A 23,326-nucleotide genomic window follows, 5' to 3' on the forward strand; every position below is an offset into this window, starting at 1 on the left:
AATATTAGCACACTCTCCTCAGATTGTTAATTTTATTTTGGTGACTCTTTTTTGATGCCAAATTATAACTGTGCTTTAAACATTTATTAAATCTAATTTTGAGTTAGAATTCTAATTGTTCATACAAGTAACCTATATTGATCCATATGAGAAATTGCACGTGTAGCTTTTTTAGCAGCATCTCTAATAGCTGAAAAGACTCATCTGACTATTCATCATAAAAAACTATTTCTCTTCAGCTGAACTGCTGGAGAAACTTGAAGATCGATCTTAATAATGATTGGCTACTAGGTTAAAGATTAGGAACATTTCATGGTGGGTAAGGGACAAGCTCCATGTTCAAAGATAGTATACCTCTGATAAACACTATTGGTTTGTCCCCAGTATCTGATTATCTTTGTTATGTCCTGTGTGCTGTGTGTGTGTGTGTGACAGTACTTAAGCATATACATGTTTGGTCTGATTCAGTCCCTGTATGTGTATGCCTGCAATGCAGGGGGGGTGGACTAGATGATCCTCAGGACCACTTCCAACTCTATAATTCTATGATTTACTGAAGAAATTCATGTAGTTTATGTTCTTAAAGCTCCAACTGTATGCCATTGTTTCCTGTCTTGCTTCCTGGGCCTACAGTTATTTAACGATCAGCTGGCTTTGGACAGCAGTGTGTATCTCAATTATGCAGTATGTCTCAATGAGAATCTGAAAATCCATTTATCTTAAAATTCCATTTCTGTAGGTACAGTTGGTAAAAATTGGGTCTAATTGGTAAAAATGGATCTTCTCAATTAGATACTTTGAAACAAGAGCTCCCAAAATTTTGTAGAAATAGCTTTGTTCCATGCATACTAAACACAGGTATAAAAATGTGGATAAACCTCATTAGCTACAAAATCTCGTCTGAAGCGACCCAGATCAGTGTTTAAATACAGCTTGCATAATACCATTACTAGTGTTGGTGATTTGAATAAAATGTACCCAAATGTGTTGGTTTACAAATAAAAACAAATGCTAAAATGTGAATGCTATTACACTATTAATGTGAAGATTTCATTTGTAGTGACAGAATATACTAATTCAAGTAATAAAGAGGAGGATGGGATGCCAAATGTTGTAAACATGAGTAAACTTGCTGATACCTATAAAACATATTGATTCATAACTAAGGTTTCTAGCAGACTGGGAAACAGTGGGAAGCTTAATCAAGCTGCAAAAATTGTGTCCTAAATTTCCTTCGTTGGAGCTTTTTCTTCTTCGAACTTGAGATGTTTTGATATACAGTACAACAATAACAATTTTAAAGCATTTTGTAAACGGTGCTCTCTAGAGATTTATTTAGCTGCTTTGTAGTTTTTGCTAATGAAGCCAAAAAATTAAAGGGCAGTGAATGTAAGCACCTGAGGTCAGGATCAATTGACTGTCCTAGTTGGAGGTGTCCATACAATTTTAATATTGTATAATGAAAAGAATAGGTGTATAAATGTTCCGTTGAAGTTATTGGTATATATAAAGGGCAGACCTCTAACTGATAATGTCAAGGGACTAGAATGCTGCAAGTTGCTAATGGGTGTCCTGCTGCTTGATAAATACCAAGCCTGAAGTAGTAATGGCTTTCATCCCCCAAACCCTGGGGTATATTGATTCTGTGACAGTAGGTTTGACTTATTGTGATGGTAAATATGAATCATCTGCAAAATATTGTGTTAAAAACTCTTAAATAGACTTTGCTACCACATTTCTTTGGATGCTTATGATGATGGTATTCTTTGCTTGAAGGCTACTTTCCTTAGCTTGCAGTTATTTGTTTATTTGTTTCTTATATTTATATTATTTCTTTTATCTGAGGAGCTCAAAGTGGTTCTCCCCCTTCCCTTTTTATCCTCACAAGAACCCAGTGAAATAGACTAGACTGAGAAACAGTGACTGGCCCAAGGGCACACAGTGAGCTTCATGGCTGAGTGGGAAATTGAATCCTGGGCTTCTGGATCCTAGTCCAACACTTCATGATACTGGATCTCACACTTGCTTTCTCTTGCTGCTGGGATCCCATGTGCAAGGCTTCTGCAACGCACAGTGGGTTCCAGTTCTCTAAAACTTGTTTAATGGACTTACACTTAACAAGACTTTTATATAACTGTTGCAGTATACAGTAGTACCTAGGGTTACATACGCTTCGGGTTACATACGCTTCAGGTTACAGACTGCTAACCCAGAAATAGTACCTCGGGTTAAGAACTTTGCTTCAGGATGAGAACAGAAATTGTGCTCCTGTGGCGCAGCGGCATTAGTTAAAAGTGGTGCTTCAGGTTAAGAGCAGTTTCAGGTTAAGAATGGACCCCCGGAATGAATTAAGTACTTAACCCGAGGTATCACTGTACTTAGTACCACATATTGCTTAACCTTAGAATCATAGAATAGAATCATAGAATCATAGAGTTGGAAGAGACCACAAGGGCCATCGAGTCCAACCCCCTGCCAAGCAGGAAACACCATCAGAGCACTCCTGACATGGTTGTCAAGCCTCTGCTTAAAGACCTCCAAAGAAGGAGACTCCACCACACTCCTTGGCAGCAAATTCCACTGTCGAACAGCTCTTACTGTCAGGAAGTTCTTCCTAATGTTTAGGTGGAATCTTCTTTCTTGTAGTTTGGAACCATTGCTCCGGGTCCACTTCTCTGGAGCAGCAGAAAACAACCTTTCTCCCTCCTCTATGTGACATCATTTTATATATTTGAACATGGCTATCATATCACCCCTTAACCTCCTCTTCTCCAGGCTAAACATGCCCAGCTCCCTTAGCCGTTCCTCATAAGGCATCGTTTCCAGGCCTTTGACCATTTTGGTTGCCCTCCTCTGGACACGTTCCAGTTTGTCAGTGTCCTTCTTGAACTGTGGTGCCCAGAACTGGACACAGTACTCCAGGTGAGGTCTGACCAGAGCAGAATACAGTGGCACTATTACTTCCCTTGATCTAGATGCTATACTCCTATTGATGCAGCCCAGAATTGCATTGGCTTTTTTAGCTGCCGCGTCACACTGTTGGCTCATGTCAAGTCTGTGGTCAACCAAGACTCCTAGATCCTTTTCACATGTACTGCTCTCAAGCCAGGTGTCCCCCATCTTGTATTTGTGCCTCTCATTTTTTTCCCCCCCAAGTGCAATACTTTACATTTCTCCCTGCTAAAATTCATCTTGTTTGTTTTGGCCCAGTTCTCTAATCTGTCAAGGTCGTTTTGAAGTGTGATCCTGTCCTCTGGGGTGTTAGCCACCCCTCCCAGTTTGGTGTCATCTGCAAATTTGATCAGGATGCCCTTGAGTCCATCATCCAAGTCGTTGATAAAGATGTTGAATAAGATGGGGCCCAAGACAGAACCCTGTGGCACCCCACTAGTCACTCTTCTCCAGGATGAAGAGGAACCATTGATGAGCACCCTTTGGGTTCGGTCAGCCAGCCAGTTACAAATCCACTGAGTGGTAGCATAGTCAAGACCGCATTTTACCAGCTTCTTTACAAGAATATCACCTTGCACCAGTCATTTGAGAGTTTAAAGGTTTTGCTTTGCAGATGGGAAGCTGAAACTAAGAATGGCTTCCTAAGATCACAAATGATGGCTGAATAAAAATAAGAACTCTGATTCAAGTATATTAGGACATTTTTGTTTATTTGTCTAGCTTCTGAATATTCAGTGCCATAGTAACTTCTTGGTTAGGGTCTGTTGATGTGAACTGAATTGGATCCAAGCAGTTAGGTTCCACATACCCAGCATGTGTGGGAAACAATTGTACCGCAGGCTTTCATTATGCATGACAAGCCACTTTTTGAAGATGCAAATGGTCATTATAAGTTGCTGTTAAAAAATAAATTGGAATGTGCAATCAATTGAGCATAGTTAGAGAAGTGAAACCAGTTTAGCTTTCTTATATCACATACAGTTCAGTCCTATGCATGTCTGTTCAGACTGTAACTTGTGCCTATTAGGAATATGAGATTTTAACTTAGAAACACTAGCTAAACTTTTAATTCTAGCAGGCTTTCATAGTGCAGCAAAACAAAAATACTATCCAGTATTTTGTTGGACAGGTTCTTCATGGTTTTTGTAAAATCACCAAGATTTGTAGCATTGTAGGGAGGAAAGATGTTTGCATTAATTTTAGAAATCAGCTCTTTTCTGCAGCCATGAAAACTGGTGCAGCAAAACTAGAAACCTGAACTCCAGATTGTGTGTGCAGTACTCCTGAGCACACATTTCCCTTTGGATTCTAACCCAATTTATTATTTTTAGTGTATGACGCTTAATATAATTAATATGTTTAAAATATAAAGTGTAAAATCAGTCAAGGATGTTATGAGGATCTGCTCTGAATGAGAAATGAGGAACGTAAAAAATGTGTGCCTGCTTAGCATTCATTTGCAATTCTTGCAGAATAAGCTTTCAGACTAAATGAATTAATGATGTATTTCTGATGTATTTCTATTAAATGTATCTAGTCACCAAGTCCTCAGTATTAAAGGGGGGAAACACCAGAATAGTGCAGTCTATCTGGCATGCTTAAAAGTTTTACATTAGTAGAGAGGAGAGGCACATTTATTTTTATACCTGAAAGAATGGGGTTCAACAGTGTCTGTGGGAGGGCAAGATAATGTACTTCTGGTTTGTGCTCGGTATGCCTCTTCAGTAGATCTTTGTCTAATTCAGTTTCTGACATAAACTACCTTCCCCCGTCTTTTGGCAAGCTTTTTGGATATGCTTTATTCCTTCAATATGTTGCTTCTTAGCATGAGACTCGCCCACTGCTATTGAACTTGCTAAGACATGGAAAGAAAGATAATGCAGTATGGATGTAATGATAGCATAGCTTGGTATTCATATGCATTGGCTGGATCAGTCATATAGTGATGTAGGGTTGCTCTATATTTAATCTCACATTGGGCTTTTATATTGACTCTTACCATATATTCAGATTTCATAGGTGATCTTGAAGTTAAACCAAGTTCACTTGCTTAAGCATGTTGTCTTGGAAACTGGTTCAGTTCAGTGTGGTTTATTCCTAGATATATAGCATTGCACCTATAGTTAATTATACCAGATTTGGTTAAAATTTCTATTATTCAGCAAAGATTTGAGTGAATCTTTTATAGAACCATTTCTTAGGTGCTCCAATGCATTTGCAATGCTTTCCCTAGAATAAGGATGATTAATTTTACCTGAGTTGCTGCAACATGTTCTGTCTGAGGGGCAACTCTAGACTTTTATTTAGAAAAATGTATAAACCACTTAATCAGAATGTTTAAGTGGTGTACATAAAACAATAAATCTATCATAAATCAACAATACATTTATCTCATCTATTTTATATGATCTAGTACAGGGCTGGGGAACCTGTGGCCTTCCAGATGTTGATGGGCTACATCTGTCATCCCTGACAGTTGACCGTGCTGGGTGAGGCTGATGAGAACTGGAGTTCAACAGCACCTGGAGAATAATGGATTCTCTACCTCAGATCTAGGATTCCAGTGGCCAAGTAGTAAATTGAGGGTGGGTGGAAATGAAACTGGACTTGTCTTGAATTGCAAAGTGCAATACTGCTGTGGTATTTATTGCTTGAGTCAAGTGGTTGTAACTGTCATTATTTATGGAGTAAGGTGTTGGAACTTCTGGTCACAGGTGAAGTGTTTCTAACAATATATACTTTGTTCCAGCTTGTCTCCCTTGATACTGTGTGATGACACAGCTCGTTGTTACTTTTTTTAAAATGGGGTTAATATGGCAAATGCATGCTGCATTGAACAATCAAGTAAATTAGTGTATATGCATATTTTTCTCCCAGTGGGGAGGAGTCTTAGTTAATGCTTTTGTTTTGCAGTGCCCAGATGGGAATGCTGATGAAAGGCTAGAAGAAGAAAGTAACAAGTAGCTTCCAGCCTGGATTATATTTTAGAATAATCTTCTCGTAGTCCCTGTCCTTTCACTTTAAGGATGCAACACAATATTACAGCAGGTGATCCATGATCCTTCTAAAAATGATACTATCCATGGAGGAGAGGGGGTTAACTCTCTTCATCCATGCTGTTTTCCAAATAACACCCTCCCCCTGCAAAAATAGAGCAAAGCATACTATTACTTTTTTATGAAAAATAAAACCCTTGGGTAACGCTGTCACGTTAACATTCAACTTTAAACACCTTTTGCTGAACAGATCATTGCAATCTTTTAAAAGATGGCTTTAAAATATTTTCCATTATCTACAAAAAAGTTTTGGCATTTTTATTTACATTTTAGTTTTTAAAAAATAAGTCTGTAGTTATGTTAGCATACAACACTTAAGCAGAACAGTGTCCTGAAGTACTAAGCCAACATGTCCACTCAAATATTAACCTTCATTTGAAGCAGATTTGGGACTCAAATATTGAACTTGTGGATTCTGGAATTTATGAAGAACTGTGCTTTAAAATGCACACACTGTGTTACATTCACCAGCAATCAGATTAAGTGCAACACTTAACTGAACCCTGTGACCTCTCTTGCATATTAACTGCTGCTTGGATGGAAGTATGAGAAATAACTGGATTTAAAATGGAAAGTGGTCTCTTACAAAGTGTGTACATCACAGATAGTTTCCACAATTAATATACATATTTCAAACCTCGGACTATGCATCTTGAAATTTTAATTTCTAAATTATTTGCTTGTTCAAACGAGAATAGGACCGTATACAGTGTTGCAGCTCAGCTGGTGCAAAGGACTTCTGTGAGTATGACAGAACTGTCTCTGCCCCCTGTGAAACCTAGAAAATCAGCTGTGGGTGGTCGGGTGCACAAAGGAGGAGCAAAAATGGATGTCCCATTGTTCCACTGGCACAATTACAACCCCAAAATACTTATACAACCCTAAGTATTTGATCTCAGTAACTGTTGAAAGTGACCATAATAGATTCATCTGTTAATTGGTTAAGATGAAGCTGTTCCAATCCAATTGGTGGACATCCCCTAATACATACATATCATAGCTGCGACATGAATACAGATGTATGTTGGTGACAAATTGTGTAATGAAAACAGCTGGCATGCATTTTGTGCTTTATTTAAAATAGTAAATGCCCAACTCCTTTTCCTCTTCTAAATAAATTCTTTAATTTTTCCAGAAACATTAACAATGCAACTTCTAAAATTCATTCCATAGATACTAATAGTAAAATAACACTTTATAGGTGATAGCATTCTGACCAATGCTTTTCAGTCCTTTATATGTTAAATGTTTGTACTTCTATTTGGCTTATTGACCTCAAACATGCTGCTTATGTCCAAGAAAGGTTGACATCCAGCTCCCATTGAAATTGGAGGCAAAATTCCAAATGATGTTAATGGAAGAGGAGTGTTCTCTTTATGCCTGAATTCCAGGAATGTGTTCTAAGGCTGAACTCCATGCCAGTGAAGAGGGTGAGAGTGATGGGGAATATGACCATTGAAGAAACACACTTCCAAAAGCTTATTTGAACATGCAGTACTTATCTCATGGTTATTTCAGTATTAGACCATGTACTTTATGATCCCTTGAGTGCACAGCTTTCATCTCTGCAAAGTGTTCAGAGACAGAATAGCATTAAGGTGAACCTACACACCAATTTCCCTGATCCCAGTGGTGCAGCACTTTGATATGATTCTTGGGGAAAGGCGCAACAACTACTCTTCCTCCACTTCCTAATTAAATTTATTATTTTTTCCTAATTAGTTGTAAGAATTTTTTAAAGCTTTTTCCAATAGGTTTTCTTTTGTATCTTATATATGCTGCTCCTTTTTGAAGACTTTTTTTTATATATCTCCATATCCCATTATCATAGCTTACTGTAACTCTTATCCAAAACTGCAAATAGCTCAGGGTTCTGCAGCTTGGGGTTCTTAGAACACTTTTTTGACATTGTATTAATATGCACAATATGTCTTGAGTTATTTTTGGGTAATAAACTCAATAATTCTAATTTCCATGTTGACGGACAGTATGGTAGCCCCAAGTTTCCCTTGTTTATTTAGATGACTGGGTGTGAAATATATTAAAACTCTACGATTCAGCAGATTTTTGAGAGAGAGACTCAACTAAGTCCCTATATATGGCAGAGTTCATAAACCGAGGGTAAGAGTCTCTGAGCATTAACATATAAATCTGGAGTTGTGCTTCATCAAAACTATGTTCCGATGGTTCCAGCATATTCCGGTTGATAAGTTCCCTTACTCTGGAATCCAGGCTGACCTGTAAATAAAGAAAACAGCTGTTATGAGCAGTTGTTAATCTTCTCTCTTGAAAATTGTGGAAAAGAGTTAATGTGATCGTAGTGGAACTGAAACCTATGTAGGCATTCTGTTATAGAACTAATGAAAGTAAAAATAATGATAAAAATAGGCCTTTTCTGCTGTGTTTTTATTGTCTCACAGCAGATTAACCTAATGACTAGGATGTACACTAATGACCTAATAATATACACACTAAAATTATTTGCAGACGAAGGAGAAACATTTACCTTGTGTAGAATGATAGGATGGATTTAAAGTAGGCTTGCACCATAGTAATAATAATTAATAAAATAATTTATATGCTGGGTTGCCCCAGCCACTCTGGGTGAATCCCAACAAAAAACAGTAAAAACACAATACAACATCACACTAAAAACTTCCCTGAACAGGACTGCCTTCAGATGTTTAAGTATAACCTATTGGCTATATATAGGCACCTATCAGAGACTAGAAGAGCCTCCTACCTACAGTCAGACACCCTCGTATGCTCAAAGTGCTTCAGCCAGACTAATTTTGGAATGCCAGACTAATTATATTCCTTGGCAGTTTAAGATTTTAGACCTACAACTCACAAAGTTTCAAATGTCACATTTTACCCCTCAAGATAATTTTGCTCCTTTCATCTCAGAAGACCACCTTTTGTCCCTGAAAGAGCCGCCCTAAATTTTCAGCAAGCTGAAAAACTTGTTATAAAGTAAGAATAGAACAGCTTTTTTTTTTTTTAAAAAAAGCAACCAGTTGGTTTTTTAAAAAAACACACACACTGCACTAGCTACATACCTGAATGGAAACATCTTGAAATATCAATTAGATCTTTCATTTTAGATTGTTGGCTTAGTCCTTTTGAAATCGGGTATACTACAAAATAGTGTGAAAAGGGTTACAAACCTCTTTGGGAGAAAGAATGGAAATATAATCTTCATATATTAGTCTTGCTTTCTCTTGAATGATAGCCTTGTTGGATTCCTGCTTTAGATCTTCGCAGGCCAACCAGAAAAGCATATTTTCTTCGCTGAATTCTGTCCGGAGGAACTCCCTGAAAGCGTTTCTACCTGCTGGTGTTCTCATCAATTTGTCAAAGGACTGGCTCCAGGCACTCACTTCTTCAAGAGTTGGAGTTGAGCTGTAATACGAATGAAAAATAGAGACCGGGCATTACCAAGTTAACAGTACAAGAGGAGAACATTAGTGGGTGATAATTTTGTAGAAATCGGGAGATTAAATGCATGTTATGGCATGCTGCAATATCAGCCTTACTTTTCCAAGTGCTGAGGAGAAAATATTGCTGTTGCCCTACAGCTAACTGAAAATCCAGTAAAGTGGAGGAACAACAATTTCACTACTCGGCTAAAGATGCAGACAACTGACTTGCCAATTAAAAATATACCGTGTGGCAAGCTACTTTTTGAGTAGATGACTTGCTAAATTCATCTTACGCATGCCAGCAGCAGTGTTAATTATTGGACAGAACAATGCCATAGACTGCTACAGGTGTGCCTCATCTCTTGTGTGTGGGCTGAATAATGACGCGTATTGGGGTGATTTGGGAGGGTCTTTCCTCGCCCTGAGTTAAATGTCAATAATCCCTCATGAGCAGATCAGAGTGCCCACAAAGTCTCAAATACTCTGTACAAGATACGGCTCTTATGTGTCCCTATATAACATCGCTTATGTGGTCTTCTGTAATATCTATGTTTCTCTATGTCCAGGGGCTTTTCAAGAAGTGAGGCTATCCAAAATGCTGCCTGAAGAGCACTGAAGAGCTCTGGATTGTTTTCTGTTAAAACAGGTTTTTTCCCCTGTTACAATACATTTTTAAGGAATAAGCATTATTTTAAGTTTTTAAAAACGCTTAAGTTGTTCTGCTTAAACAACATAAATGACAACCGAGAGTTCTTCTCCTATTGGAGACCTATAAAAGCTTTTAAAGCCTATTGGAGAACACAAATAACATCCAGAAAGAAGCTGGAGTGAAGCTGCAAAGTGTTAAAAGATGTACTAATAGGAAGACAAACCATTCAGCCACCACTTAATTAAGGTAAAGTAATAGACAAGCCCCTGTTCTCCACATAAGGGATTATGGAGGAAATTTAATCCTTTTTACTTCCCCCATACAAATCTCCTGGACCTTATCTGCAAATTGGTGGGTCTGAACTACTCTGGCAAGGCTCCTGTGCCTGAAACATTTTATCCACTTTGGTCAAAACAGGGGAAAGTTATCATTTTTATTCTACCCATTATAATAAATGGGGAAACACAGAGGGATGTCTCCAACTAAATTTTGTTCACAGTAGACTCTGTTTTTGATTGAAAAGAATTGAAAAGAATGGGCTTAAGTTAGACATTTCCATTAATTTCAGAGGGTTTACTTGGAGTATGACTGACATTGGATACAGCCCAGAACTTTGTTTTAAACAGAGCAGTTCAGAATTCAAATTACAGAGTTACTTGCAAACAGATAAGGTTTCCTAAAACTGCAGATATAAGGCATACATTGCGACTTGTGCACATTCCTATAACCTGTCATGTATTTCCAGGGCATATATCTGCCATGTTTTAAATTGTTAGGAAATATGACAATGGCGACTAACTTCTCTTAAGATTTTATGGAAAAATAAAGGGGAAGATTAAAAAAAGATGCTAGTATTAGCCTTCCCTGTTTCTGCAAATAGGCAAATGATCATCAGAGTTGCATGGACATGCGTTCTATGCAAGTAGCTATGTGTGTGGCAGCCACCTCCAGTTGTAGGAGTCTAAGGCTGCATACATATCAGGCATTTCCATCACCAACACCCCAAGAATCCTGGGAACTGTAGTTTATCCCTTACAGAGCTTCCCAGCACCCTTAAGAAATTGCAGTTCCCAGGATTGTTTCGTGTGTGTGCATTCACACGCTTTAAATGTATGTTGTTTATGCAGCCTAGATGGATAGACACAAGCGTAGAAACAAAAATTAGTCTTCTGTGTTGATTTGTTACCCAGCTAGTTCTTACCTTTCTTCACAGTTTGGAATAGCGTCTGTTCTGAGTTCATGTGATGCTGCTCTTTCATCTTGATTCCTAACAGTGAGACTGCAAGGCAACAAGCATAGTTTAATCAAGTTGAAATAAAGAAGTTTGCTGAAACTTTGAATTTGTTTCTCTAGTTATCAAACCTGATCCTATGTTCAAAGAAGTTCGCCCCGGTACAGTGGTACCTTGGTTTACAACCATAATCCGTTCCGGAGGTCCGTTTGTAAACCAAAAGAGGTTGTAACCCAATGGGGCCTCCAAAATTTTTTGTTCATAATCCAAAATAAATAAATAAATGGGTTGTAATGCAAAAAAAGGTTGCAAACTGGGACACACACTTCTGGGTTTGCCGTGTTTGTAATCCAAAACATATGCAAACCAAAACGTATGCAAACCAAGGTATAAGAACAATGCACTCCAACACCAAAATATTTCTCTTGAATTGGGTATATTGAATAGGACATTTCACAGCAGAATTTAGCTCTATGACCTTGTCTGCCTTATCTGGAAAATGTGGGGAAAGAAAAACTTTTCTGGTGCATGCAGCTGCGTATGAAATAGTGTACCAAGTGTGGTACACTAACCTAAAAAATGTTTAGCACACCTGAAAACACCTAATGCCACAATTAGTACTTCCTGCCTTGTGTCTTCTTTCTTGTGATTTTAAAAACAGAACAAAAACCCAACTTTATCCTGCTCCATATGTGTGTGTGTATAATATTTTTATTTGATTTTACAAGTATAAAATTATAACAATACAGCCATATACATCCATATTTAAAGATTCCTCTGAATCTCTGGACTTTCCACCTTCCCCTCTGTGGGTCCTATTATTAACCTTTTCTACTGCATCTTTTTCAATAACCCATATTTTATATAACCCCATTATCTCCATAGTACTTACTACATTACAAGTGTTATGGCATATACTCCTTTTTTTTAAAAAAAAATATCTGCTGAATTGTGAACCATTGGCTGCCTGCTGCCTTTTGTTTGATTGCATTTAATTGCATTGTTACATTGTTTGTCTAAACATTATATATAAAAGACATCCTGGGAATTGAAATACTGAAGGGTGGGATACAAATGAAAGAAAATTGTTCAACAAGACTATCTGTACCGCCACTAACAAAGCTTATCTGGACAAAAATAAATTCTATGCAAAACAGTGTAGGAGACCATATTCCTTCTCTGCTTTATTTTTTGTATTTCTCATGCTTCTCAAAAAGACAGCTGTGGCCTTTTAATTTTAAGCCACCTAAGAGAGACCATTCACCATAATTGCTTGGCTAAAAGTATAATTGATCCTGAATTGCTGATGAAAAGATGGAGCATAAGTTATGACTTCAGCCAACAAAAGCTCATCTGGTGACTGTTCTTTCTCCTCAGTTTCTCTAAAATGGTTAATTCCAACCCCACAAGAGCTTTCAGTATTGGAGATTTTGTAACTTGGGGTACTATTTCTGTTCCTATTCATATTTTTCTTTTTCTTTGCAGCCCATTCAGGTTATTTGAGGAAATCCTTTCTATAAACAAGGATTATAAATAGAGCCTTGAATCGCCGTTTTTCACATTTCTCCTGACTTGAAAACAGTAATTTTGAAGAAGTATATAATTTTGATGGTAGAGCGAGGTTTTTTACTTGGGCAGGATGCTATTAAGTGCAAGTAATATTTTTAAGAGTCATGAATATAAATTAATTTAAAACCTCCAACAGAGCAATTTTTGGTTTTTTTACTTTCATTATATATTTTTTCAATGGGATTAAAAAGAAAATGGAATAAAATGACTGTGAACTTTATATCCAAGCTAAAGACAGTGAGACGACAGTATGCCTGTCGTGCAAAAACCCGTTGTGCTTTTATTTCCTTCTGTAATAGTTGAAATAACTGCACATGAAGAAATCCTGTTGCCAGCCATGCTCAGTAACAATATTTGAAAGGTGATACTCTAATACTGCAGAAGTGGTTACACTAGAAAATATTTTCAGAAGTAAGCTCTTGAAGTGAGCAACTATTTCCCAGGGGGTCGGGTGCAGCTTTTATCGGCCAAGGGTGGACTGGAGTGAAGCCTTGTGTCAGAGTCACCCGTGGTCCCAGCTCACAGGAGACCAAAGTCCAGTCCGGCTTATGTACAAAAGTTTTTATTGAAGAACATTCTTAGCTTCACAGCCTAGCTCCGTGACTCTATGTCTGTTACGCTTAGACCGCTGAAGTCCCCTCTGAGTCAGTCCCGCCTCTACACCAGTTTAAGAGGCTTGTACTGGTCCACCTCTTCCTCTCTTTCCTTTTCCGCAGGGTCTTTCTGCCCCCCTGTGTTCTCTCCCTTCGGGACTCCCCAGAGGCTGAATCCTCTGGCGCCTCCTCCCCCCTCCTTCGGGCTTTGGGACCAGGCTCCTCCCCAGGACTCTCTTCATTTCCGCGCGCCTCCCATTTTGAACTTGGCGCGCGTACGTTGCTCCTGACCTTCCCTTCGACAGTTACACTGCCCTCGATACTACTTTCCTCCCCTTCCAGCAGGACGTTTTGCCCTGATCTCCTTCCCCTCTCTGCTTCCTGTTCTGCTCCTTCTGACACACTGGTCACTCCACCCCCCTCACTCCGTTCCAGCGGAGCAGCCGGTCCCGATCTCCAACTCCCACTGGGGGTTCCCCCTTCGTTCCCCTGCTCCTGACTGCTTCCCCCTCTAGCTCCCCTTGGCTTGACCAGAGGGGCTCCCTTTTGGGAGTCCTCCGATTCACTGGACGGACTCATGGACAATCTTGGGTCATTGTCATCCTCTTCCTCGTCACTCTGGAATCCTTCCCCCTCACTCTCTGTCTCCTCCCTCATCTGCGCCTCTCTCCCTGAACCCCTGACACCTTGTCTGCTCTGCTCTCAATCCCCTCTACTTACCCTGGCCAAATTGGCCAGGGTTCAAACAACTGGGTGGTGGGAAAGCCCGCCAATCAGAGTGGCCAGCCCAGGGATTTTTCACTGCCTGCCCCAGCGTTGCTTCCTGGGAATTTGAACTGAAAGGCAGCAACCACTGCCCGTCCCTTGACAGGGTAAGCAGCCATTTCTCCCCTGCATCTGTCCAAGCTAGTTTCATGTTTCTGTAGCAATCCCACCCAATATGGATGACCCCTTTATGCATGCTTGAAAGAGTATTTGATATGTATGTTTTGTAGTCAGGACAAAAGGAGTAACTTTCCAGATTGATTGTATTTGAATACTGCTTTTCCTTCAAATGAACCCAAAGCAGCTTGTAAACAACAAATAGCAATAACATAATAGAACATCACAAATACAGCATAAATATAAAATAATTAACAGATCATCAATAATGCAATCTATAAAATGCTATTAACAAAGCAGCAACTAAAGTGAGATGAGCGCTGCAACCCCAGAGTCGTCCGCAACTGGACCTAATGGTCAGAGTTCCCTTTAACTTTACCTTAAACTAAGCTAAGCTAAGCACATTCTCCACACACCCATGACTCATAATCTTTCACCCAATTCAGTTAATCAAAATAAACATTTTGATTGAGAGATACTTGATGTTATACTGACAGAAGTGTGGTAGTGTATGGTCATCCTTTTTCTTGTGCATTCATGATTTGTGTTTGTGATGGGATCAGGGTAGTTATATATACAGTCAAACCTTGGATCCCAAATGCCTCCGTTTTGGAACGTTTCGGCTCCCGAACGCTGAAAACATGGAAGTAAATGCTCCGGTTTTCAAACGTTTTTCAGAAGCCGAACATCCGACGTGGCGTCTGCTTGAGTGCAGGAAGCTTCTGCAACAAATTGAAAGCTGTGCCTTGGTTGTCGAACATTACAGAAGTCGAACGGGCTTCCAGAACAGATTACGTTCGACAATCAAGGTTTGACTATACATATGTACATACATACATACATACATAATTGTTGTTTCTCTACCACCAGGCCTTGGACTGATTAAACATTTTAATATCTTTCCAATTGAGTTTCTGGTAGGGGAGGTTATTGGTCTGTTTTTGTTTTGTTATGTATTTTGTGTTCTCATTTTGTATTTTATGTTGTGAACTGCCCTGTGATCTTTGGATAAAGGGCAGTATATAAATTTAACAAATAAATGAATGAATGAATGAATAATAAGTGATCCTGTTTGTACCTGCAGAAGTTCTGGGGCAGATGTACTGCTTTATTTGCAATTGGTGAATGTTCCATAGCTTCCTGCTGAATACCTATAGTTTTTTATACAACAAATGTTCTGGCTTATTTTATGTTCTGCTTTTGTTGTGCTATAGTGCAGGAGTGTCCCTCTAGATGTCAATAATGCAACTGCGGAAGCATAGCAGAACAATTAATAAAGTGAAATGATGTGTGGATTGATCTGGTATAAATCCACCACATATACACTATTATTGCATTAATGACATGTAGAATGCACAAAAACTAGCCAGAGGAGGGGCAAAGTACACCATTCAGTTCTAGCTGTCCATCTGTTTCTCAAATAAAAATCCTTAACGTGGGCATGACCTTGGGTTATAGGCTACAGGTTGCTTACTGAAAGCAGCAACAAAAACTTTTAAAATCAGAACTCAATAAGATGATTCTGAAGTGATCCCTATACACCAGTTTGCCGATTCTGTGCTGCCCTGATTGCTTGCAATGGGGAACGGATTATATAGACCAAGTGCTCTGGAGAAAATCATTATGTTCCATGCTGAATCCTGTCAGGATAAGTCCCAGATATGTCAGCATATGCATTTTAAAGATCCCTGCTAAGAATATGCTGTTCAGAAGCTTTCCTTTTGAAGATTATATGTGCTACTTTGTTCCTTTTCTCTTTGTTGCAGTGTCTAGGTTTAGTAGATAGCACACAGGATAGCTAAACTAGCTGTAGAGTGAGGTCGTATCCTCAGTGCTATTTTTCTAGAAAAAGAGGTGCTGGAACTCGCCCTGAAGGCTTCCCTTGTTCTCTTGTAATGGCAATGGTGCCCACCTAAGAGGTGCTGGAACCGAGTTCCAGTGAGTTCCAGCTGAAAAAAAGCCCTGCACATCTTCAAATTATCAGCATTCTCTTGGTTTCTCTGGAATGGTGACTGGGTATCCACTCTTCTGTTTCTTTCAGCAATAGCTGTTTCATAGTACTTTTAGAAGTATGTGGTCCATTGAAGTTAGAGCCTCTGGGTATGGCCCTCTGAAATGCTTCCTTCCTTAAATAATGGAATCCACACATTGCTGATTATTATGAAGAGCTGTCCCCCATTAGCCATTGATCCATCTAGCCCTGCTAGGTGAGATTTTCTGGAGATACCTGGGACTTAATATATGTGAAGCATTTGTTCTGCTGATAAGCTGCACCCCTTCCAAGACTATCCTTTCCCAAACTGGTCCCTGGCCGATATCGATAGATTTCAACTTACATCAGCCTCAGCCAGTGTGGTCAATGGTAAGGAGTGATGGGTACTGGAGCCCAAAGCATCTGACTGGGCTCAGCTGTTCTAGAATCATAAGAGTTGGAAGGGACCCTGAGGATCATCTAGTTCAACCCCCTGCAAGGCAGGAATTTGCAGCTGTCCCATACGAGAATCGAACCTGCAACCTTGGCATTACCAGCACCACACTTTAACAAACTGAGCTATTCAGGCTAAACATGTTCCTGCATTGACCTGCAGCTAAGAAACACATAAGGTCTGAATGGCTCCAGCTCTGCTTGCATCTTTATGTATTTCCAGAAGATTTAAAGAACTAGAAGGAATGTTGTTTGGTGTTTTCATCTATGGAAAAGTAGGCAACAGCTGCATCTCCTTTCCTCCGCCCCTTGTAAAACTCATCTGATTACTCAAGGGCATACATGGTGTCATCTTTTCCCCTTCTTCCCCCAAGAGGTTTGAATATGGTTTAAAGGCATACCAGGAGCAGCTGCAACAACAGCACCAACAGAAGCAGCAGGCGTTGGACCCACGGTTTTCAATCCCTGGCTGTGGCTGTACAGAGCTCGGTGTCTCCTGGGTCACAGATGCTTGCCTTTTGCGCATCTCCATCCGCTCGGATCCCATGGGCTGCATGAGGAAAAAACAGGAAGAAGGTTAGACTCTGTGGAAAAAGCCCAGGCATCAGGTTTACTGCTTCACTCATAGTCTTGGCACCCAGTGGTTTTCCTAATTGTTGCTAATAGGTGAAGTGGCCTGTGGAGCAGTCAGAAGAAACTGCTTCCTTAATTCATGGTCCTAATCAGATGAGGAATTCTGGGCCAGTAATGTCTTTAAGCCCACCGTGACTGTTTGTCATTGATTTTTAATTTGCCAAGTGTTTTACGGTCTTCGTTTCCGTCCACAGCACAATGCAGCAGAGTTTTTGAGGGACCAGGGGAAGTAGGAAAGATTCCCAGCAAAATGAGCAGGAGGGACTCCCACGCCATCCCGAGAGCAACAGGGCTGGTTCACCATCTTTCAAAGTTTGGTTTTCTACTCCGCCCTGTTGCAGACGCAGGTAATACACATCACTATCTAAATTGGGTTCAGCAAACTTTTTCACCCAGGGGCTGGTCCACTGTCCCTCAGACCTTGTGGGGGGCCAGACAAATACCCTGCAAGCCAGTCCCTCAGCTGCCTCTGGACCTAGAGAAGGAATGCATTCTGCATGCACTCAGGAACGCGTCTTGGCACCACCCGCTCACAGACGTTGTTGACAAGCAGCAGCCGCTCCATCGGCCCGTCCCCACAGAGCTCCCAGGTGGCGTGAACCACATGCTACAGCCCGTCATACGAGGCCAGGTTGGTGGGCAGGCCGTGCATGAGGAGCACAGGGCAGGCGGTGCACAGCTCGCCCTCCAGCTGTTCCAGTGCTGAGCACCAGGCATGGGGCAAGCAGGTGTGCCAAGGTGCGGCTGAAGCCCCACAACGTGCCTGTCACAATGCCCATGGTGCGGCCCAGACCACAGGCCCACCTGCCAGCCTCTCGGTCCATGGCCTCCCCGAGTTTACCTCAGCGTGTGGGCAGCGAGGCTTTGGATTGGCTGCAGGAACTTCCTGCATTGTCGAAGTCATTCCCTAGGTGGTGAGGCGTCTGCAACTTCTTTTTAAGGATACGCCGTGCCACGCCGGTTTAGCTCAGCACGGGGGCTGACCAAGCAGGCAGCAGGGTCCACGGGCCGGATTTATGAGTCTGGTGGGCCGCATCCAGCCCCTGGGCTGTAGTTTGCTGACCCCTGATTGAAATGTTGACCATTTAAGTCTAAAATGACCTCATTGCAACACTGCCCAGCCTGTCCTTCTCAGGGTGCTCAAACACCTTTCTGTATGTCTTCATCCTGCCTCCACTGCCCCAAAAGTTGAGCTGGGCAACAGAGAAAAGGTCACAGTGAGAATGCTTCTTGTTTTAGAGAGCTTGAGGCAGAAGCAACAACAGGTGCCTCCTCATCTCAGGCTGCCATGTCTATCTAGCCAGCATTGCCCATTATGACCAGCAGTAGCTCTCCAGAGTCTCAGCCAGAAGTGTTTCCCATTGGCAGTTATCTAATCCTTTCAAGGGGAGATGCTAGAGATTGAATCTGGGGTCTTTGGTATTCAACACAGGCACTATCCCTATGCTTTTATCTGAAGCAGCACATGAGAATACAGCACAATCCTGAACATGTCTACACAGAAGAGCACTGAACCAGTGCTTATGCCTGGCTGGAATGCATCCTTGAACTCTGATAACAACTCTTGGTTCCCTGGTTGAAGGATAAAGAAGTGTGGGTGACCATGTGTAGAAACTAGCCTGCTGTACAAAGGTAAACTTTGCATTCGTTGCTCTGCCTACTTTTGCTTCTGGCCTTGTCTGCCACTTGCACGTGCCCAGATGGCCTTCAGCTGACAAAAAGTTTTCCCATCCTTGTTAAACATCCCATGTTTATTATGCATACAGCCTTTTCAAATGGTCACAGGGATTATTTTGGGTTTAGGTAATCATTCTCACTCTCTGACCTCACTCTCCTGCATTCTCCCCTCCCCACTGCCAACCGCATGTACCTCTGCTTGCTGATTTAGGACGACACTTCATGCATATAGTGAAGTGGAGTATAATCCACAAAAGTTTACACCACAATGAATTTGTTTGGTCTTAAAGCCATCGCAAGAATTATCACTACAACACATTTAACAGGATTCCCCTGCTGGATATACTTATAAGAAGTGATCTACACATCAGAAGATGCCATACAAAAGTGAACAAAGAGGAGAATAGCACTTAACAACAAACCTGTCCATTCTTATGCAGCAACACAGGACCCTGCACACTTACTATAGGTAGTATATCAGTGTAATTGGACCACTGTGGTGTAGCTGACAGTGAGTTGGACTTGGACTGGGGAGACCCAGGTTCAAATCTCTGTTCAGTCAACCAGCAAGCTCCTGGAAGACCTTGGGCCTGTCACTGTCTCTCAACCTGCTTCTATGATTAAATAAATGAGCTTAGCAAACAGTCCTGTGAAATGAAAACAGTGAGGATTCTGTTAGAGATTTGTTGCCTGCCTTGCAAAAGCATTTTTATAGACCACTGTCCGATCAGGTGTTAATTGTGGAAAAAATAACCTGAAATGTCAAAAAGGGAAAGAGAAGAAAATCAATTTGATCTCAAACAAAGGCCCACATTTCTCTGTTGGTTCTCTCCTTGTTCCATGTTAGCCCCTTTGGGGAGAGAGGGTTCTGTGAATGGTGCATACGCAGAGCCTGCTGAAGCTGAAAAGGGCTGTGTGTGTTCAAGACTGACAAGATGATTGGCCTGGCCTTTATTTTCAATTGTACTTTGGCTCTCGCAGCAAACGAGAGCTATAATAAAGCAGATGGTATATTGTTCGATGTGGCTTTATTCCTGCTTACTTTTGTTCCTAAATTAAGCAGGAACTGGTCTTGCATACATATTCAGGGAGCACAGGTTTTTGGAGGAAATGGAGGGGGAAATACTGTTCAGGTCATGTGCCTCTTTTGTGTCCTAAATAAATGAAGTTTGCATACCTTCCTTGCTATTGTTGCTGTGGTTCAGGCTGAGGTTTCCTTTCTGTATCTGACAAAGGCGCACTTTAAATAACTGTACTGCAAGGGGAAATTCAGTAGCTGCAACTCATGATCAGCCTGCACAGCAGAAGACCATGGCTTATGAAATTTCATTTTCATTTCCCTTTTAATTTGTATACTGCCTTTCTATATTGCTGTATACAAGGCGGTTTACAAGCTGCCGAAAGAACAAAATATACAGTTCAACAAAAACCATACTGGACCCTGCTTAGCTTGACAAATATGCTAGTAGCTAAGTCATAAAAAACTAGGACTTTAAAATAAACAACTTCCATCAAACAGAGTTCTATTCAATATTCCATGTATTATGGCAGAAAACTAACTTTCAAATGGCAAGCTAGAACACATATCCAAAGCATAATCACATTTAACTAGCCATAAATCAGGGATGGGGAACCTCTGGTGTAATAAACAAACAAACAAACAAACAAACAAATAATATTTATACCCCGCCCATTTGGCTGGGTTACCCCAGCCACTCTGGGTGGCTTCCAAATGTTGTACTACAATCCCCATCATCCCTGACCATTGGCCACAGGAGCTGGAGTCCAACAATGTCTGGAGGGCCACAGATTCCCCATCCCTGCCAAAGATACAATTTTCTGTTGCACACTTCATTTCAGGTAGATGCTGGTTTGAGACACTAGAATCTTGTCCTGAATCCATATATTTGTGGATATTGACTCCTGCATCCCCTTTGAATGAGAACACATCCCTCGTTGTATTTCTGGGCCCCTGTTGCTCCCTAACTTACCTTCAAGCAAATGTACAGAAAAGTAGACAGACGTATACAGGTTGGCAGAGATGGGCAAATGAGTGGAAACGAAGGAAAAAACAAAAGCAAAGCCAGAAGAAGAACTACTCAGCAGAGAGATTTGGGGTTGGTCACATTGTGCAGCTTGCCAATCTCTCCACAGGCAAGGCATCCTGTTAGAAGCAGAATTTTGCATAGATCACTTTACCTCATGAGCTTTGCCTCCCTTGCTTGATCAAGATGTCAGACCATTTGAAAAGAAGAAGAACCTATGATAATGTGTGTATTAACAAATGGTTAACTCACTGAGAAGTTAGGAGCGCTTCTTTGTCTCTGAAGCTCTTGTTTATTACACTCACAAACATCATGTTTCCTTTTATTCCCTAAAGCCAAATCAGCAAATCACAAAGGCAGATGCTTACACTGGAAAAATTGGTCTAATTTAATTGCCAGCACTTGTGACTACTTGTTAATTAAAAGGAAGGATGTGCTTAATTGGCTGCACTGGCTGCCATTTCATTTCTGGGCCGAATTCAAGGCGATCACCTTAGTGTTCAAAGTCCCAAATATCTGAAAGACTGCCTCCTTCCCTCCAGACCCTGCTAGATGTTAAGATCAGCAGGGGGGAGGGGTGGAAGTTCCACCTCCCTCAGAAGTTTGGAAGTGAGGGTGGCCTGGGAGAGGATATTCTCTGGGGCAGCCCCTAGGTTGTGCACTTCCCTCCCCACAGAGGAGAGTCTGGCTTCTTCATGATACTGCACAGCTTTTAGTGAATGCCAAAGAACTGAGTTGTGGGTTTTTGGGGTCCACCTTATTCCTGTGATTCTAAAATGCTTTAACTGCTTTTAGTTTTAAATTTTAAATTGCTGTAACTTGCCTTGGGTCCTTGCTGGTCAATGTGATGATGAATTTGCTAGATTAAAATTGTTTGCTTCCTCTGAATCCATAAGGTTGAGGCAGACTTTGAAGGTCCTCAGGGGCACCCTGTGCAAGGCGAAAATTTGGCAGCCCCCGCCTCCTGCCTCCCATTCTGCTCACACAATGCCGCTGACCAGAGCATAGATTACAGTAGCCAAGTTAAGACACTGGTATTACCAGTGAATGAAATTACCAAGACTGAGGCTCCCTTCTGCAGCTGCTCCTACTGTCCAGATACAAGGAAGCTGACTGCACGATGCACAAAGGAACACTATTTATTCATTTTTACCTATGTATGTCATTTACTTTTTACCACTCTTCATCAAAATTCATCCCAGGGCAGGGTTTTTTTTTTTTTAAAAGTAAAAATATAGTGAACTAAAACAATACACATAATTAATAAAGCAGCAGCTAAAAGAACAAGCTTTAATAGCCTGGGTGAATGTTAAAAAGGTGTTTGCTGGGGTATAGAATGGGGGTGGGGTGGGGACAACATGACTTCCTTCAGTTCTTGTCGGACCCCAATTCCCACCAGCTCCAGTTCACATGGCAATGGTCAGGGATGATAAGAGTCATTGTACGACAACATTCAGAGAGCCACAGGTTCCCCATCCACAATGAAAGCAGGCCTCCTTGGTAAGTGTTGCCCAATCAGAGAGCCACGGCTGGAAGGCTCAGCTGTGGTGGTCAGAAAAGGGCCTGACAGTCTAAGGCCACTGGCAGGTTGACATGGGAGATGCTTCTTCTTAAAGGTATCTGTGTCCCAAGAGATTTAGATAGGGAGGGAGAAGCTGTGGACCTCCCGATATTGTCAGACTCCATCAGCCTCAGCCAGCAAGGCCAATGGGCAGGGATGGTGGGAACAGGAGTTCCGGAACAACTGGAGGGCCACAAGTTCACACCCTTGATATAGGGTCTTAAAGATAAGTATTATTAGCATTCTGAATTAGGCTTGGAAGTGCACAGGAGGCTCAATAAGTTCTTTCAAATCTGGCAAAGTGGGAGTTGAATGACTGGTCCCCACTAAAATCCTCACTGTTGTATTCTGTGCAAATTGTAGCTTCTGAATAAACCTTGAAGGTAGTTGCACACATCAGTGCTGTCAGGAGACTGCCAGAACATATATGACTGTGGTCAGTCTATTCCCTATCAAGGAATTTTGTGCAAGACTGGGTACCACAGACCAAGCAGTTGGAAACTGATTAATGGTGGAAGAGAAATCTTCAGTTCAGTACAAATATGGAAGCCTCATATTAAAAAGTTACAGAATACCAGAAACTAGGTTGCCTACGCCCAAGTATGATGTTTTTAGCTTTGAAAAGCTTTGT

The 23,326-nt window shown here is 41.0% G+C and overlaps 1 protein-coding gene across 6 annotated transcripts in view; it reads right to left on the reverse strand.

The window, feature by feature from the left end:
• Positions 1 to 7,998: 7,998 nt before the first annotated feature.
• Positions 7,999 to 23,326, reverse strand: part of RGS20 (regulator of G protein signaling 20) — a 46,147-nt gene continuing 30,819 nt past the window's right edge. For all 6 annotated transcript variants that reach the window (XM_081874767.1, XM_081874772.1, XM_081874768.1 and 3 more), the window contains 4 exons: positions 17,181 to 17,329; positions 11,281 to 11,358; positions 9,176 to 9,410; positions 7,999 to 8,246 (listed from right to left, as the gene is read on the reverse strand). In XM_081874767.1, the coding sequence (XP_081730893.1) occupies positions 8,058 to 8,246; positions 9,176 to 9,410; positions 11,281 to 11,358; positions 17,181 to 17,329 (651 nt within the window). In that variant the 3' untranslated portion in view covers positions 7,999 to 8,057. The remainder of the gene's footprint in view (positions 8,247 to 9,175; positions 9,411 to 11,280; positions 11,359 to 17,180; positions 17,330 to 23,326) is intronic.

This window comes from Podarcis erhardii, assembly GCF_964252035.2.
Source record: "Podarcis erhardii genome assembly, chromosome: 8".
Classification (NCBI taxonomy): Eukaryota; Metazoa; Chordata; class Lepidosauria; order Squamata; family Lacertidae; genus Podarcis; species Podarcis erhardii.